The 19043-nt window shown below is 44.8% G+C and overlaps 1 protein-coding gene across 2 annotated transcripts in view; it reads right to left on the reverse strand.

The window, feature by feature from the left end:
- The window catches only part of SPOCK1 (SPARC (osteonectin), cwcv and kazal like domains proteoglycan 1), a 470868-nt gene that overhangs the window by 196396 nt on the left and 255429 nt on the right, over positions 1 to 19043 (reverse strand). Inside the window, exon 1 of one of the 2 annotated variants that reach the window (XM_074360729.1) lies at positions 780 to 873. The exons of the other annotated variant lie outside the window; for it this stretch is intronic. Within the exon in view, the coding sequence (XP_074216830.1) occupies positions 780 to 798 (19 nt within the window). The 5' untranslated portion in view covers positions 799 to 873. Of the gene's footprint in view, positions 1 to 779; positions 874 to 19043 lie in introns of those variants that run through there. 2 annotated transcript variants of the gene reach the window in all.

Here is a 19043-nt window from a genome sequence, read left to right on the forward strand (position 1 = left end):
CTGAGTGACAGAGCGAGTGAGGGATGTGACTGACAGAAAAGGAGAGGAATTAACTCATGGGAACAGAAGAGACCAGAAGGCCTAGACCAACAGAAAGGCATGATGCACATGTAGGAGCACCATGAATAGAATGGTGATTACCAAACAAAACAGTCCTAATAAGATTATAGCTGATAATGAATCCACTACAAAACTCTGGAACGAGGTTAGGATTTTAATAAGCATCCCCCGAAGAGCACTCAGTCAATTTCACAAACGCCCATTCTCATCGCTTAATTCTAAGTAAGGAGGAAGACAGCTCTACCTAGCTGTTCCTAAATTAATAATGTGCTTCATTCCTGTTATGCCTTAGAAACAAAGCCACTGTATTGTTTCAAGCTGTTTTAGGGAGAATTTTAATATTCTCCTTGCTAATATAAACAGAACCTTATTAGCTGAGTCCCAGAGATGCCACATTTGGGATGTAATCCAGGCCTTGGTGCCAATCCCAATGTTAACATTTGAAAATACCTCATGTACACACTTCACTTGAACAAATAAGGCAATAGAAGCTTCCCCTGGAAAAAATGAAAAGGAAAAGAAAACGCAATTCTGTACCCATGAGAAAGGCTGCTTAATCCCAGTTTGGACAAAGACTACAGTGAATGGTACATTCTGTCTCTCTGTCTTCATCATTTCATAACATCAACTGTCCTGCAGCTCCAAAGAATCTGTATTATTAATAGAGTCAGTTTCATTCCACGGCAGGGGAAATAAAAAAGAAGACCCACGTGACTTACACAGACACTGAAACTGCATCAGAGCAGGCCATGCAGACCCTCAGCCCGGTCAAGGTCCCCATGTGTTGCCCAGACCTTGGTCCTCTGCCTGGCAGCTTCTCAGGGGAGTGAAGATGCTCATGGCATCACACACGGATGCTCTGGGCATCAAGGCACAATGTGCTGCCCACCATATAAGCAGAACACAGCTCTGCATCATTGGATGCCATCATTTCCAAATAATCCTGATCCCACGCTCACGACTCAGTCTCTCATGACAGCTCAGCCTCCTGTTACCACAGCAAATCCTCGGGACTTCCAGTTCCAACAGACGAAAAGCGAGTAACAGAATGGTGAAAAGGAGAAAGTAAAATGATGAGTAAAAGGAGGAGTGGGAGTAGGGAGAGTTGTCTGCTCATTCATAATCTGGACAAAGCATTTGTCATGTGCATATACTGCATATATGCATGTGTGTTTAATGTCCTTCTTGTATTGGAAATAGAACAGAAAACCAGACGGCATCATGCGAGAGGACAAACCAGAGAAGCCAGACCAAAACTCACGACAAGCCGGTATGCAGCTCCACTTGAGACCTGATTTCATGCCTCCTGATAGAGATGTACACAAGAACATATATACACAAATGCACATGACATATCAATTTCTTGGTGTTTCCAGCATGTATAAATGCCTCCGGGAGAAGCAATGAGTAAAAATTGTGTTGAACAGCACTTGGAGGCTTTATTTGAGCTCAAAAATCATTTCCTCCATTTGCACATGACTGAGATGTTCACAGGCTGAGATGTCTCCTTCGTTTGAGGAGCTCAGATTCTGAAAAGGAAAATAACAGCAAAGCATTCTTTCCCTGGAATGCAAAATCAGGTCACGGTAAACTCAAAAATAACTTTGTAAAGGCTAAGGATGGGAATAGAAGAGTTATTCTGTAAATAATCACTAGCATCCATATTCATTGTGAGCCTTTGAAACTGGCTGGACAAGCCATCTCAGAAAAGCGGCGGCAACTGTGAGCACGTGACTTGCAGAACGTCATCCATATGCACGTCCTGGATGTGCTCTAATCAACAAACCAAGTGCTCAACTAATTAAATGCTGATTGCTTCGTGCACAAGGGTGAAAGTCAACCATCTTAGCCAAGGGTGGAGTTATTCTAAGAAATGATGATAGTTAAGCTTTTTCAAGCCAGTTTATGCCTAATGAGTACATCACCCTTAATGAAACTTCATTTAGGCTAATGATTACGTTGGTTTAACACATAACTAACAGATGACATTCTGTAGTTTCATGCCCTAAATTCGGTAACTGACACTGTGGACATGGGTGACTTCTTTGGGCTTGGCCACTGACACTCAAAGACGATGATCTGGTCCCACTGCCCCACAAAGTGACTGCTCAGCCTCCTGACAGAGGGAAAGCGGTGCCTGATCTGGTACCTTCAATGATGAGGCTCACGAGAGCTTTCACATCACCATCCACTTGGGATGAGGGCATTTCCTAAAATCAAGGTGGTGAGGCTAAAGGCATGAGATTACTCTCTCTCAGTAAAAAAGGGCAACACAGGGATTCCAGGCCTGAGCATCTTACTATTACCTCCTTGGGGAAGTCCCAAGAGCTGCTTCTAATTACTGATGTTCAGTGTATCATTTCCTGATCATTACTGCTATTTACCCTTTTTTCCTCAGGATGGCATTACCATGTTTACCTGAAGGGTAATGCACGCTTTAGCTAAATGAGAAAATCATTCTGTCTCTCTAATCCTTAGGAATTTTGCATATGATGCCGCTTAAATGAATTTAAAGTATCCCACCAAGTCATCAACAAAAATTATTTACTCTACCTGGCTTACAACTTTTTGATTTGTAGCGTGCTTACTAATGTTGCATGTGTCAACAAGAAACTACTTAGATCAGGAGAGATGTCACTCTTGCATAACTGTCTCTCCTTCATAAATTAATCAGGCTGATTAGAGGGACATCACAGAAAATCCCTGTCAAGTAATGTGGATTAATGATGTGCTGTCACTTCCTAAAGGATGGGGAAAGTAGAATTCTTCCAAAAGATGGAATACTGGCAACATGAGAAACACCTCTGGCTAGTGGGTAAGAGCTTAGGCTCTTGAAATACAGATTTCAATCCATGCTATTTATTTGTTTGGCAGCCTTGGGCTAGTTAGTTAGTTAAATCAGCTCAAGTCTTGGTGTCCTTTTCTGTGAAATGGAAATCATTACCCCTAACTCCTGCTTTGTTACAAGGCATCAATTAATATCATGCCTACGAAGTCCTTAGCACTGGCTTGATAAACATCAGATGCAAATATTATTTTTAATTCCATTCTCAATATTATTAGGCATGTCCAGCCAGCAGCACAACAACTTTCAAGAGAGCAGAGATTTTTGTAAACTTGATCAAACAGAACCTAGACAGCTGCGTGCATCTCCACAATGGTGTCTGGGAGAGAGTCCGACACTGCTAGAACCGGCTCAGCTCTGGTGGGGAAGCAAGGCAGCAGGCGGACAAAAGGCAAACGCATCGATCGGTTTCCAAGAGTCATCAATAAATAGCACCACCCCCACCTCACGGTCAAGGTGGAAATCTAAGAGTCAGCCTTAATTTCACCTCCTTTCTCTCATTCCCTTTGTTCAACACGTCATGCTTTCCCACAGGTTCTGCCTTTAAATCACATCCCAATTCTCCATTCCCCTCGACTCCAGGTATCATTGATCTGCTCACCTGCACTATTGCAACTAGCCTTGCACCTAGTCCACTTCCTGTCTCACGTCAAATCTAGTCTCCATCCAACAGCCAGACTCATCTGCTTAAAACCCCTGAATGGCTGCCCATTACCTTTGGAGCCAAGTCCAAATCCCAAAGAGAACTCCGCCAACCCTGCAATCTCACGTCCCACCATGGTCCCCTCACCCTGTGTGCTCCGGGAGCACCGCCTCCACTCCTCAAACACACTCAGCCTGCCCCCACCCCTGGGCCCATGCACAGATGGTTTCCCCTGCATGACAGGAGACTCCCTGGCCCCTGGCTTAGTTGGCTTCCTCCTTGTCATCACGATGCAGCTGAAACACTTCCTCCCAAGAAGTGAGAATCCCAGTGACACCCAAGAAAATGACTTATTCCCTGTCATGCTAACCCATCTGTTTCTTTCCAACAGTCCTCTCCACCTGAAAGCCATTTCTTTTAATTTACTTGTATCTCTCCCCTAGACTGCAGACTTTGCAAGAGCAACTGGGACCTGTCTTTCATTTACTGTTGTGCTGCCTGCACTTAGCATAGTATTTGGCAAATAGTATTGATTAAAAAAACACACACAAAAACAATTCTGGTGTCATGGGCTCAGGTAAGATTTAGACTTTACTAAGCATGCTTTCAAGGTGAAGGGAAAACACATGAGCAGAAGTCAGGAGGCAGTAGACACATCTAAGAGAAAGGCAGGCATCTTTGTCTCAAAAGAGCTGCCTGCTCTATGAGTAGTGAGGTCCCCATCCCTTAGAGGATTCAAGCAGGAACTAGTCAACAGTTCACAGGAAATCACTAGTTGGACCATACAACCTGGCAGGTGGCTTTCACCTCTGTGACGCTATGAGATGAAAAAACTCAGCCCTTGGTCATCCTCCAAGTAGAGTGGCAGAAAAAGAGATCCTGTAGTTCTACCTTCTGCAGCTGTGACGACAAGTGTCCAGTGTCCTCAGATCCTGAAATGTGGCTTCCTGGCCTCAGTTTTAGAAAAGATGCACCATCAAGTCCAGCTACTGGTGAAGGCACAACAGCACTTCTCACTGCTCAGCCAACCAGACAGAGGCCCATCTCTGCTAGGCTGGCCCAGGCCCATCTCCAGAAAGAGCACAGTTAAGTTAAAGGAAAAACAAACAGCTAACTAAGCTTTACAAAGGACTTACACGTGCCTGGCAAGGTTATAAGCCCTGTGTCCAAGTCAACTCACCTCCTCCCCACCAGAGCCCTGTGGGAAAAGTACTACCACTGCCACCACTGGATGGACAGATGACATCTAGATACTGGGAGAGGTCAACACACAACACCCAAGGTCAAACGCTCTACAAGTGTAAAGCCCAATAAAGACCTGGGCGGACGGACCAGAAAACACACTCATAACCTTAACACTACCCAGCAGCACAAGAATTGGAAAGGCAAGATTCACAATGTATCATCCTTTTCAACTGCCCTAGAAGAACCACAGGAGTTGCTCAAAAACCCACTTAACACTGGAAGGTTGGCAGGCTGGGTGGATTCCAAGAAGCCAACAGGAACCCCTGAGCCGGAGCACACTGAAGGGCAGGTTCAAGGAAGGGGTTCTCAAGATTGCACACTGAATCCCCCCAGGGGGGCGTGCTGAGAACTCGGGGCAAGCCCCTGCGGCTGCGCGCCGAGCCGCACCAACCTCCCAGACGGCCTGCGCTGAGCCCACCTGCGCGCCCCCCACAAGGCCATCCGGTTCACAGGGGCTGGCCAGACACACCAAGAGTCAGGTAGGAGTCCCTGCTAGCAGGAGAAGTCAGACAAGGGGAAGTTATTTTAGAGAGGCTCGCAAAAGAGTGGGAGAAACGCGGGCTGCCCCTCAGCTGAATTCTGATCCTGCTCTTTACCCGACAGGCACATGAGACAAACCAGTGATTTCCTCTTCTAGGTCTGTTTCCTCACCTGTGTTACTCGACTGCTCCTTGGGGCTATTATGAGATACAAGGTAACATATTTAAGAAAGGCTAATATAATCCTACAAATTGAAGTTGCTTGTAATATGTTACAACCAGCATAATTAATAGAAGCAGGAAAACCTTCACATAAATATCATCATAGCTGACATTTATTAAGCATTAACTCCTTGCCAGACAACGTCTTATGCAGTATACCTGGGTTGTTTTATTTCATTCTCAAAGGCCCCGTAAAGAAAGGACAATTAATCCCACTTCACAAGTGACAAAACTGAGAATGAGAAATTAAGGAACTTGCCAAAGGGACACAATGCCTAGTAAGTATCAGAGCCCAGACATGAATACAGACAGCCAGGTGACTGCAGAGGGCACATGCTAAACCACAACGTCACCAGCCTATCAGGAGTATGACAGCGTGGCATGCTGTCACTGAACACACATTTTTTTTTTTAAAGTATAGGCCTTTGTCCTAAGTGACACAGATTTTCTCAGATCTGGTCTCAATTCGCTGCAATCTCCTTCTGTCCTGGTTCTCCAGTATCCAGCTTGGGAACTCGGCATGGCCTGTCAGTGAATCCCTTCCACTCCTGCCAGAGGCCAGCACAGCTATCCTTCTACCTGGGTCACTGACAACCCTCACTCCCCATGAAGGTCACCTCCAGGCCTGGAACAGGCCTGCCAGCAAAGAGCCCTTCCAATAAGGTTTACTTTAAGTTGGAACCACGACACTGGCACCAGCATTCTCTTGATTTATTATTATGTGTAAGGGATGGTGAGTAAATGATTTACAGATGCATATATATTTCCTTCATGATCTTTTCAATCAAATTTTTTATTTTGCCTGTCAGGAAAGAGGTGTAGGCTCGGTTCCAGCACTTCATCGCAGACTGGCCCGGGGTCTGTGCTGGCTTTACCTCCAAATTATAGCAGGTCACCTGGGTGATATGGTAAATGGGACACTGCCAGGGGCTGAATGAAGGACAGCCGGCAGCAGGGGCAGAGGCAGTGGAGGAGGCGGCCACCCTGCATTGTGACTTGGGGACTAAGGGAAAGGGTCAAGAAGGAACATTTTCTGCGCTCAGGCAATGTGCGGGGTCCCTGTGCTGGATGCTTCCCGGGGCTGTGTGAGGATGAAATGAGATGACGCGTGTGAAGGACTCTGCACTGGGTCTGCTCAGCACACGATCCATCCACGCTGACGGTGCTTCCTGTCATCCTCTATCATGGTAATTATTTTTAATCATCATCCCCTCTGAATCCCAAACCCTCCATGGCTTAAAAATCAGAGCACAGCTCATTTATTTAACTTAAACAATGAATTCCATCCTTTAATGTCTCCAAAAAGCACTTGAAAAAGGATCAAAACAGAGAATCCCTGGCAACAGTGTTTCAGATTCCATCCCCTCCCAGCCCCCAGGGGAGCTGGCCTCACTATGTGCACTCACCAAAAATCCCTCATCTTCTCCCAATCTAGTTGTTGTGGTTTTTTTGGCCCTAATTATTTTGACTAGCTTAGCCTCTCTCCCCACTTTATGGAGGTTTTTTTTTTTTTGGGGGGGGGTGCCCTATTTACAAGGAAGGAGGAGAGAAAAAACACAGTTGGCAATTATAGGATTCTCTTTGGCCGCAGGCAGAGAGCTCCACGGACAGGCTCACACTGATACTCCTGTCCGATCCCATAAGGACACCCATGTGAACTTGGGAAGAAAGTTCCCGTGTTTAGAGAGGGGGAAATGAAACCTAAGAGGGGTTCAGAAAACTGCCCAGGCCAAACTCCCCTAGACGGGTGAGACTCAGCCTCTCACAGTGCTATTCTGCCTTCCTGAAAGAGGCTGTACAAACTCCTTTTCTGTATCTGAAATCCAACCACACAGAATTCTGCCTGCAGAGTAGAAGGAGGAACACTGATGTGAGCTAGCTCCGCCGGAGCGGGAAGCCCCGTCTCATCCCTGCCTGATGGCGTGACCATCAGTGACTTTCCTGATCCCTTCCACCTCTGTTTCCTCATTTACAAACCTGGGATAATAATTCTTATTTCACAGGGTTGTTGTGAGAATTCAAAGAGCACACTCAATAAGTGTTGTTTCTTTCCTTCCACCTGAAGAGCCAGCTTAAAAAAAAAATTCTATTTGTAGTCTCCTGAATGTGGCAGCAACAATGTTTTCTTCCTTTCCATATCAAGTCCCACACCACGGTAAGAATTATTTGCAAAGAGTGCTTATGATTTCCTATTTCCAAAATATATATTTCCATTAGGTAATTCAAAGCTATTAAGGCTGCCAAAGCCCTGAAGAACCAGGTGACATTGGAGCCAGCACTGCAAGACCCACACGCTGTAAATGAATTGCTTTTAAACGTAAATAAGTATGGAAGGACTTTGATTTTGCTCCGATATGACTCAAACTGATAGAAACACTGTAAATATCCTTCCCAAAGTTGGAAGCAGGCAACATTATCACTGGCAGCAAATGTGAAACCATTTCCATAATCATTTGTTGAGCCAAGAACTGCAAGACAGATGAGAAGGCACCGGATTTGATTGAATCAGATCAACCACATATTGCTTGACTGTACTTTGCTTCTATTCTGGCCCCTAGGAGTTCAGTCCCTGTGTCCATCAAATCAGATACAAAAGAAAAGCCAGCCTGGGAAGGGCCAGGAAAGTTATGTTTTGTTAGAAGGTGGAAAACTGATTCATATGGTCAATTAGCACCTGGTTACTGGGATCAAGCTTAAAAAGATTCATCTAATATACTTTGTACACAAATATAAAACCACAAGAAAAGCAGGAAATATAAACTCTTCAACCACTAAATGTAATAAATCCGTATTTTATGTCCTTCCCTGGGCATTAAGACTCAAGCACTTTTATTGCTTTCAATGTTCCACCGTAGTCTTTTCAAGCTTCTGTATTTGCCAACACAACTAGATTTGATACTGACTTTCTGTTACAAAGCCAGGAACTGAAAGAGCTTGGGACGAAACACAGGAATCCAGGATGGCTGATTCTTTCCCTCGTGTTTCCAATTCTATAGAATTTTAGGGTGAAATTTCCAATGAAGCAAAGTGATGGGAGATGTCAGTTGTGTATCAGCTAGGCAAGCTTCAATTTCATTCCACGTTCTGTCAGCTTCCCTTTTTACACATGTGCTCACACATACCCACCCCCCCCCGACACCATACAACAGGCAAAAGAAACTGGGCCAAGTTTTATATGAATTCATCTCAAAGAAACTGAAAATGGGATGATCAAAAGAACAGAGAGTTTCCTTGCTTTTTTGTAGCCTCCCAGGCTACCACTGAGTCTTGGTGTTTAATTTAGTAGGGGACTCTTAAAGCAGTATCACATCCCAGTCATTGGAGAATTAAGACTGAACAATGGGCACTTGTTTCTGAAACTCTTTCAAATGATCCATTTTGTTTATGAGTCATATCATTCTATTCTTTAGAACCTCCTAGTAACCCTGTTTGTCAACTCAAGGAGGTACCAGAGAGAACACCAAGTACAAAACACATTTATAATACAGGTTGGGCCCCTAGTCTGGGACAAAGGGGAATCTGGAAATGAAAAGGAAGCTTTTCCCCAGTAAGTCAACACTGTGAGTCTCAGAGCTTTCATGTCCTATACAAGCCATCCACCAGACAACATGTGCAGGAGCGGCTGTCGGGGGAGGGAAGGCTTGCCCAGGGTTCTACGCAACAGTTTTCATCTTCTAACTGTCTGATTTTCCTCTCCTAGTCCTATTTCATTCCAGTAAGGGAAGAGAGACACCCAGACCCTGAACGTTCAACAAGCTGGGCCTGCACAATGCGACTGGAATCTGCGGGCTTACTTCTAAGGCTGTTCATTCCCCTTAGTAGTCTGTCCACAAGCCAATTAGCTATAATTCCCACCAATGAGCCAAAGCAACGTGGAAACACAGTTCTCCTCACCTCTGCAGCCAAAACAGCAGCAGGGAGACAAGCCTGGGGTAGTGCTCCAAGCCCTATGCACGCTTGATGCCCAAAGAGAAATCAGACCCAGCATGACAGCTCTGGAAGGAACTTCCAAGCCCCCATTTCTTTAAAGATGAGGAAACTAAGGTCCAGAGAGGTAAGAGACTACAACCCCTCACTTGAGCTCCCATTAGCCTGGGTCACATTTTACCATAATAGGTAAGAGCAAGATCTTTAATGTCAAACATATCCCTGATTTCCACGTCAGCGACTCCTTAGCTGTGTGACCTTGTGCGAGTGAGTCACTAAGCATCTGAGATTCAGGTCCCACAACTGTAAAATGAGGGGACTAATGGCACTGACGTCAGCAGGGGTGTTGCTAAGAATCAGTGATGATTTGCATAAAGTGTTTAGCATGTAATAAGTATGCAATACAATGTAGCTAACATGATGGTGTAATTTCTTAGCATTCCTTCAAACCATGGCAGGAATCTGTCATCAACCATAGCCGCTTGAATTGCTTACATGATGTCTGGTTAACAATCTCATCTTGATCAGGTCAGGGGGACCCCAGGTGGTTACCTGTTTAGTCCATGACTGACATAGAAGCCGGGGCTGGGGGTGAGGAGTCCTAGCCCTTTCTGGCTGCATTTGCAACATTTCCTGAATTTGTACTTTGTGTGTTGCCAGATTTACTTCCCCTGTCGCTGAGCTTCCTTGCAGTAGACAAGGTCATAAGCTCAGTGAGTTACACACGGTTAACAGCTCCAGGCAGCGGCTGGACCAAGGACTCTGGGTTGTCTGTTGAAGGAGGCACGGGCACTGGGAGGGACATCCACACTGGCATCCACAGCCCCAGGGTCCCCCTTTGACCTCCCAGACTCACGCTGCTGCTGTCCAGGAAGCCAGTGCTGAGCCAGGCCTAGGAGAGGTCAAGGCAATAAGCCCTGGTTTCAGTGTACCAAAGCGGCTTCTGGACCTCACTGAGGGCCCTTTTGGGAAGGCAAGAGCCAGCTAATGCAGCAGCTAGGCATCACAGAAGGCCCAAGTCTGAGGCCCACAGTCAGGTTTCATTCAGAGTCAGGAGGAAAGAGTGGAGAGGTAAAGCAAAATCACCAGCGTCACCGCCATCAGAGGGGTTACTAACCTGTGCTGAGCACCTGCTGTTCACACTGCAGGTGTTAACTGTCACTGTCCCCATGTCACTCATGAGGACACTGAGGCTTAGCAAGGATCAGTGACTAATCCAAAGTCACAGAAACAGACTCCATCCCAGGGGGTCCCAGAGAGGCTCTGCACAGCTGTATTGATGACAAGGCTCCCAGAGGCTCATCCTCAGACTCAGGAGCCACGCTCTGTGCAGAGCCACGACCGTCTCTCATGTCCTCTCCATCAAACCTCAAGAAGTAGGTGCTATTTCCCAGTTTACAGTAAAGAAAACTGAATCTCAGAGTGAGGCTGGTGTCTGACTGTACACCCTGAGTCTCCAAAGCATCAGGAGAGGACCAGATTAGGAATCAGGAAACCTGGCTCCGGTCCCCACTCTGCTACTCACTGACCACACATGCACAGCTAAGTCAGTAATCTGGATGGGCCCTTGGTTTCACCTGTGAAACAGGGCACCAGCATCTGCCTTCTAAAGGTCCAGCAAGGCTCCAGTGGAAGGGTGTGACCCGCACACCCAGGACAGTGGCTCTCACTGCGACAGCAATGACTCCTCCCATCTGGGGTTGCTGCTGGATGCAGCAGGGTACCCAACCAGACCCAAATATCATCCTGATGCTACCATTTCAATTCATTCTACTCCTAAAGCCCGAAGAATATCAACAGAACATGACATCAAAAAAAAAAAAACAACAAACCCTGCATATTTACTGTACATCCATTCATGTCTGCATTCAGTTTATATCAGTGCTAGGAGACTTAGGCCAAAGAAAATCACTACCAAAAGTCTTGAAGGGAAAGGAGCTCTGTCACCATGTAAACACAGACCCCAACACTTAGCATGGCATCTAGTCCAGGATCTATCACACAACAGGAGCTCAGATATTTCTAAATGACAGCAAATAGTCAACAAATTACTACAATTTACTAAGAACCAGGTACTGTATTATCTCAATTAATCTTCCCAACCTAAGAAAGAGGCTTTGCTTTTATTCCTACTTTATAAATGAAAAAATTGAAGCTCAGGGAGGAGAAATAAGTTAGCCAAGGCCACAGGGCTGGTCAGTGGTGGAGCCAGAATTGTAACCCAAGTCTCAAACCCAGAGCCCTTCTACAGTACTGCCACCTAAATACAATCACAACCATTCAGATGCCAGAAAGTGAGGTCACTCCAGGACTACTGTGTCCTCACAGGGGCACCGGCTTCATCACCCGCTCAGGAAGAAGGGATCATGCTTACCTAGCTCACTGTTATTTCCCTAGAGCACACTCTTGGCACACTGCAGTCAGTCAACAACAACAACAACATATTCAATGACAGAATAAGCATTTCTTGGTAGCTGTGGTCTGTCTACAGCATGAAACCAATTAGGATCAATAAAGAGACAAAGGCTTAATAAACAAAAACAATGCCTCACACAACAAGGGCCAGTTTCAGGACACAAATGATCATGGCTAAAGGGGGTGGAGGGAGAGATGAATGGGGCCTGAGGAGGCCACCTAGGAGGAATCTGCACTTGAGCTGATTTTGAAGGAAGTGAGTACCTGAATAAGACATGACGGGAGGCAGAATTCACAGCACAGTAAGTCATAATTATTTAGTTGTAGAAATATTCCATTCCTATGCAAATAAATGTTTTAATTAGCAACTTCTACCTCAATTAAAAAAAATTCAGTGTTTCCATTCCAAGGGGAAAATAAACATTTGCTCCTTAATTAGGTGCAGACCAAATGAATACCGTACACTAAACAGTAACAAGCACTATGACTCAGGCAAATGCAAGATAAACCCTTGCCCTATGATGGATAAATACGAGCTGGGGTGAATGGGTGGCAGGGTCAGTAATTTCAATTGGAGAAAACAACATTTTGAACATTTACTATGTGCTGAGAACCAAGCTTAGCATAGGCTTTCTCATTTAGGACTTAAGACGAAGCTGTTTCTGCTCCCATAGAAAACAGGTATATTGCTTCCAAGGAAATGTCAAGAATCTGGTTTCTACTTGGGCAAAGAGGTAGAGTCTTCTAAGCAGCCTCAAACCCTTGAATGAACTCACCCTCCACCAAGGTCTGGCCTTTGAGCCAGCAAAGGGACAACCATGCTCTATAGGGCCCCTGAGATCACACTCCCTCCACTCACCTAGAAAGACTCTCATCAACCAAGCTCTTAGGATGAGGGGCACCACCATATCTAGTGTGCAATGAACACTACAGCAGCTATATAGACAAACAACAGGGCCTACTGTACAGCACAGCAAACTATATTCAGTTGTAATGAACTATAATGGAGAAGAACCTGAAATAGAATATATACATATGTATATATACAACTGAACTCAATCACTACGCTGTATACCAGAAATGAATACAACATTGTAAATCAACTACACTTCAATCACAAAAAAGACATTAGGTCAGACAATCTCTTTCCCCCACCAGCAAAATAAATAATAAATAAATAAACAAACAAACAAACAAACAAACAAACCAGAGCAGCTATGATGAGAGCACCTTCCTGAAATGTAAACTTTAGTGGGTGGTCATTTTACACATTTTCATACCAAAATAACCACAGACATTAAGGAATAAAATTCCTAATGTGCATTAAGTTTTTGAGATGAAACCTCAGACTTGAAAGGAATTTAGGGTTTGTGTGGAAGACTGCTTCAGGCCACACCCCAAAAAATCCCAGCAATATGGCTCCTATTCCTTGAAATGGGGTATGTGTGGTGGTAAGTTCTGTAAGGCTCTGGGTTAGTCAAATTTTGCAGATCTAAAAACAACAAAGTATCTCAGAGGTGACTGCCCATTTCTGATCTGATGCATGAGGGTTCATTGTGGAGGTGAATCCCCAGACACAAGGCTAATTACAAGTGCCTGGGAACATATAACTCCTTATTCTAGAGATAAAGCAACTCAGATTTAAAGAGGTTAGTAACTGGCCCAAGGCCACAAAGTGGCAGAGCTTGGGGGTCAATTCATGTTCCAATTCAAATATGGTCCCTCTTGGATAAATTATGATTTGAGGATTAACACATACACACTACTATATATGAAACAGATAACAAGAGCCTTCTGTGCTATACAGCATACAGCACACATATACAGTATACCACAGCATTATTTCCTTTAAGGATTGTGCAATGTACTGGTACAATAAACAAGGATGAAATGAGAGCAGAGTAAAGGTGAGCAAAATTCTACCCAATTTTGCCTGGAAGGGCCCAGGTTGGGGGTGATTTGTGAAGCCATCAGGGGGAAAGCTTGAAAGAGTGACATTTAGGCTATCTTTCAGGATACATAGGAAATCAGAAGGAAAAGAGCAGGAGAAAGCCACAAAGGAGTGAGGAAGGCATGGGTAGAAGCCAGAGCCTGACGGATGCAGCTTGGTGGGACTGTGCTGGGGTTGGGATGCGCTGGAGTTGGGACTGTGTTGGGGTCGGGCTGTGTTGGGGGTTGGGGTGCAGGAGGCCACAAGGAGCCAAGCTTTAAGCAGAAACATAACATGGTCAGATGTATGTTTTTAAAATAGGCATCAGGCAGGAGTTTGGGGGCTTCAGGGCACCAGAGAGAGTCCAGAGGGTAGGAGGTGGTTAGGAGACGAGATTCTGTAGGTGTCCTTCTGCAGAAGACTAGGGAATTGGAGCTTAATGATGGGAAGAGAGAAAAGACAGGGGGTGCTGGGGAAGCCACAGGGACTCAAGATAAACTGACAGAGAAAATAAAACTCAGTTGACTGAAGCATTTCTTTCCGGTACCGGAGGCTCTTCTCAAACATGATGAATAAATAAATATGCTTCCAATGACTACAAAGCAGCATTTTGCTTCCCTTTAAATTGCTCCCCAGAGCCAGTCACATATGAGCCCTGAGTGGGGCCCAGCACACTGAGCCATGTCTCTGTCTGTCCCTGCAGGCACCACCAAGCTGGGCAGCTGGAAGCAGAGGGGAGGGAGGCCATGGTCAAGGACAGGGCCCACTGTGCCTCTTCCTCAGCTGGTGAACTTCCACAAGACCCTCCCCTACGAGGGCCTCAGAGTTCTGTTACCTCCTGTAAAATATGCCTCTCTGATTCCTTGTAGCTTACATGCACGGTGATTGTAAAGCTGGGATTGCCCTTCCAGGTGTGGCCATGACACCTCTGTACTGCTCTGAAGTCATCATTCACACCCACAATGTGGGAAATCCACTGCAGTTTAGAAACAGAGACTACCTGGCAGTCAGCCACTGTTACCGGAGGAATTACTAACCATACTCCTTACACTTGTAATAACAGCTCCATCACATTTTTACTAATCATCTACTATGCAAAATACTTAAAAATGTCTGACTCAATCCTCCCAACATTATTATGAGGTAAGGACTATAGCCTTTTGCTTTTGCTAAAGAGGAAACTGCAGCTTAGAGAGGAGAAGTAACTTATCCAAGGAACCCCCGCTAACAAGCAGCAGAGCTGGGACAGCAGTTAGGCTGTGTGGCTCCAATGGCACTCCTATTTCTAGGTTGCACTATCTCACTCACACAGTCCCACTGCTCCGATGCTTCTATATAGGTACAGAACATCAGAAGTGGAAGGGGTATGACATTACCTGGCTCAGGGATGCCACCCCGCATCGTTTCCTTACCTGTGGCACAAATGGCTAATCAATCACAGAATTTTTTTCCAACTGACTTATGACCACCGATCCATTTATAACTGATCAAAATTCAAGATGATGACTGATCCTTTGTCTTCATCTTTGCCTGGGAAAACCAAATCCTAACAGAGGGATGTGATTTAAGGTAACAGCTTGTTCATGAGAGCTGGAACTGGCATCTCTGTCTCTGGACTCCTGGCCTAGCAAGCTGATAGACCTCCCTATGCGGAGGACAGGGCCTCTTTAATGGACTAGAGATAAATAGAAGAGCTATACCTAAGGTGACCACATCATCAAGTTCAGAAGGCGAATGTCCCAAGTCTAGCCCTAACATACAGCTCTCAGATACAAATCCTCCAACTAATGGCCCACTACAGAACAGCATTTCTGCTTGCTTCTGATTGAAACAATAAAGCTGAGAAAGTAACTCTTTATTTTTTTCAAGCTAACAAGTAAACTGGGAATCCCAGAAAACTCATGAGTTAAACAAAAGAATAAGGCTCCTTATTTAGCCCCTTATAGAGGAGCTAGATTTTCCTCAAGTTTTGTAGGGAAAATTGACAAGTTCTGTGACTCAGCTACATCAGAAGGGGGAGCCATCTATTTCCTTCCCAGGACATGGGAGAAGCAGACTCCCAGAATCAAGTCCTTAGGAACCAGCCAGAATCTTCCTCTGAGACACAAAGAACAGGTGGTCCCAGACTTGTCCAGAAGGAGTTTTCCACATCAGACACTACATGAGAAGAGAGCCCAGAAAGTATCACCAGAAGCCTGGGACAGGTAGCCAGCTGCTGGGCGCCTGGGCAGAGGCAGACACAGAAACCGGAAAGAAGATCATCCACAAGGAAGGAAGCAGGGCCCAGGAGGGCAATCAGAAGTGGGGCAGTCACATCATTAAACAGGCCATAAACGATAAATGCTGGAGAGGGTGTGGAGAAAGGAACCCTCCTGCACTGCTGGTGGGGATGCAGTTTGGTGCTGCCGTTATGGAAAACAGTGTGGAGATTCCTCAAAAGACTAAAAATAGACTTACCATATGCTCCAGCAATCCCACTCCTGGACATACATCTGGAGGGAACTCTAATTCGAAAAGATACATGCACCCCAGTATTCATTGCAGCACTATTCACAATAGCCAAGACATGGAAACAACCTAAATGTCCATCGACAGATGACTGGATAAAGAAGTTGTGGCAATATATATACACACACACATATACATATGTATCTATATATACACACACATATACATATATATGTATATACACACACACACATATATACACACATACACACACAATGGAATACTATCCAGCCACTAAAAAGAATAAAATAATGCCATTTGCAGCAACATGGATGGACCTGGAGATCATCATTCTAAGGGAAGTATGTCAGAAAGAGAAGGAAAAACACCATATGACATCACTTATACATAGAATCTGGAGAAAAAAAAAAAGACACAAATGAACATACTTATAAAAGAGAAACAGACTCACAGATATGGAAAACTTACTGTTACCAGGGGGAAAAGAGGGTGGGAAGGGATAAATTGTGAGTCTGAGATTTGCAGATACTAACTACTGTATATGAAACAGATAAATAACAAGTTTCTACTTTATAGCACAGGGAACTATATTCAACATCTTGTAGTAACCTATAATGAAAAAGAAAATGAAAAGGAACATATGTATGTATATGTATGACTGGAACATTATGCTGTACACCAGAAATTGGCACAACATTGTAAACTGACTATACTTCAATAAAAAATAATAAATAACAGGAATGGGGCAATCAAAAAACTCAGGGTTCCCTCCAAGGCACTCCTCTTTGCAATCCCTGGGTGGAGGGATCTTAAGCCGGCACATCAGAAGAAAGCTGTTTGATACAGTCTTCTTCCCTGGAAGCTTCCCTGGAATCTCTTCAAAGAGATGAGTCCTGACAAATTTGCACCCAGGAAATGCTATCTTCACCCTACCAATCTGTCCACGGGCCTGTTTACACAAATACACTGTGTTCCTTGTGTAACCAGGAATAATGATGCTAGGATTATAAAAATCACTCATCCAAAATTATTTGCAGAGTAGTCAGCAAGCAGGATTCTGACAGTGGAAGTCTCAAAGGTCCCTTCATTAAATATTAACTCTTACTTGTGAAAGGTAGAGCTGATGAGGGGCAACAGGGATTGGAAAATGGAAGAGTGTCCTCAAACTTGACAGGGCCTGCCCCAGGGAGAGTCACGCATCTCCAGAGCTAGAATGGGCCTAATGAGGCAGAAATTGGCATTTCTGCAAATAAGTTTCTTTCTAAAAGGAGAACTCATTATTCCCAGAATCGCATTCCTGAATTCATGGAGGTAAAATTACACCAATTAAGAATCATGCCTTTTCTTCGCCAAATGAATAGAAGCCCAAAATACTGCCAAACAAAATCCCAGGTCAAATTCCACAAGAAAGTACAGCTAAGTACCAGAAATACACACAGATGTAGAGAAACACGAGTTAGCACAGAGCCTCTACTTAATGTCCTCTACCTCATCATGGTCAAAAGACTCATTTATTCATTACCCATTCATTCAGTCCACAAATGCCTGTCAAGTACAGCGTCCTGTGATAAACGCTTAGGAAGCTGAGGTCTCAGCCCTGGATCAGTTCCCAGCCTAGTTTCCTAAAGGTAACTTGTTCCTAGAGTGATGGGATGACTTTATAGGGTTCTAGTCCTGCCTTTTCGAGTTGCTTTGCCTCCTAAAAGTGAGGAGGACTTCAAGAGCCACACTTTACAGTGTGAACCTTTGAAGAGCCACAACCTTCAAGATTCTCTTGCTATAAGTGTCAGCCTGGGGCCTCACACCCTGCCTTGTCTCCCTCAGCAGCAGATTCTGAAGGAGTCTGAACAGTAAGCCCTCCTCTGCTGGGGTCACCTGCATCTCCTGACCCTGGAGGCTGGCACTTCTGGGCCAAGCAGTTGGAAGAGGAGGGGTGCAGAGACAGAGCAGTGAAGAACAAGACCAAACAATTTCCAAATCATCTCCCACACATCCCACAGTGATCATCCCTCATTCCCCCAAAGCACTATATTGCTAAGTTTAGTGGAAAAAGAAAATGCCCTTCCTATCTTTTTTTCCCTATGGGCACACAAATGACTCTGTCACATGAGTTGCTCTGCCTGGTGGCACATCCCTGGCTGTGTTCTGAATCCCCCTCTATGGTACCTGTCTGCCCATCCACTGAGTGGGTCTCCCATCATCTCCTGGGCATTCCCAGCTGCCAGGCACTACACTTTATTTGGATTTACCTCATTTAATTCTCAAGGTACCCTGTGAGGTTGGCACTATTTTTAACCCCACTTTTAAAATGAACAAATTAAGCTAAAGAGGATATTAATTATTTGGTCAAGATCACACAGGGCTTACACCTAAATCTAGTCTCCAAACCACTATGAACTTCATTGCCTCCTAGTGTAATTATTGGGCCACATGACAGTCTCCATTCTACTGTGAGGATACTAAAGGCCAGGACTGTGTCATTTTCATCTCTGCCTCCCCAGGACCTCATAGAGGGACTGGTGTGCAGTGGGCACTTAGCAGATGACCACCGAACAGATATGTGAGTGAATCAGTGAATGTTTCTGTTCTCCATGCTGAATCCTCAGCCGTCTAAGAGTTCCAAAGTGGAAACATGCAACATCCAAATGAAATTCAAGCCAAAAAGTCTACCAACTTTATTTATTATTAAGATGTTGGATTCAATATCTATGTTTTCAAAGCATTTTGCAATTATTCTCTTTTCATATGACTTGCTTAAATTAACACCCCCACCCGCATAGTACAACAATGGCCACAGAAACACGGCCA

This window comes from Camelus bactrianus, chromosome 3, assembly GCF_048773025.1.
Source record: "Camelus bactrianus isolate YW-2024 breed Bactrian camel chromosome 3, ASM4877302v1, whole genome shotgun sequence".
Lineage (NCBI taxonomy): Eukaryota > Metazoa > Chordata > Mammalia > Artiodactyla > Camelidae > Camelus > Camelus bactrianus.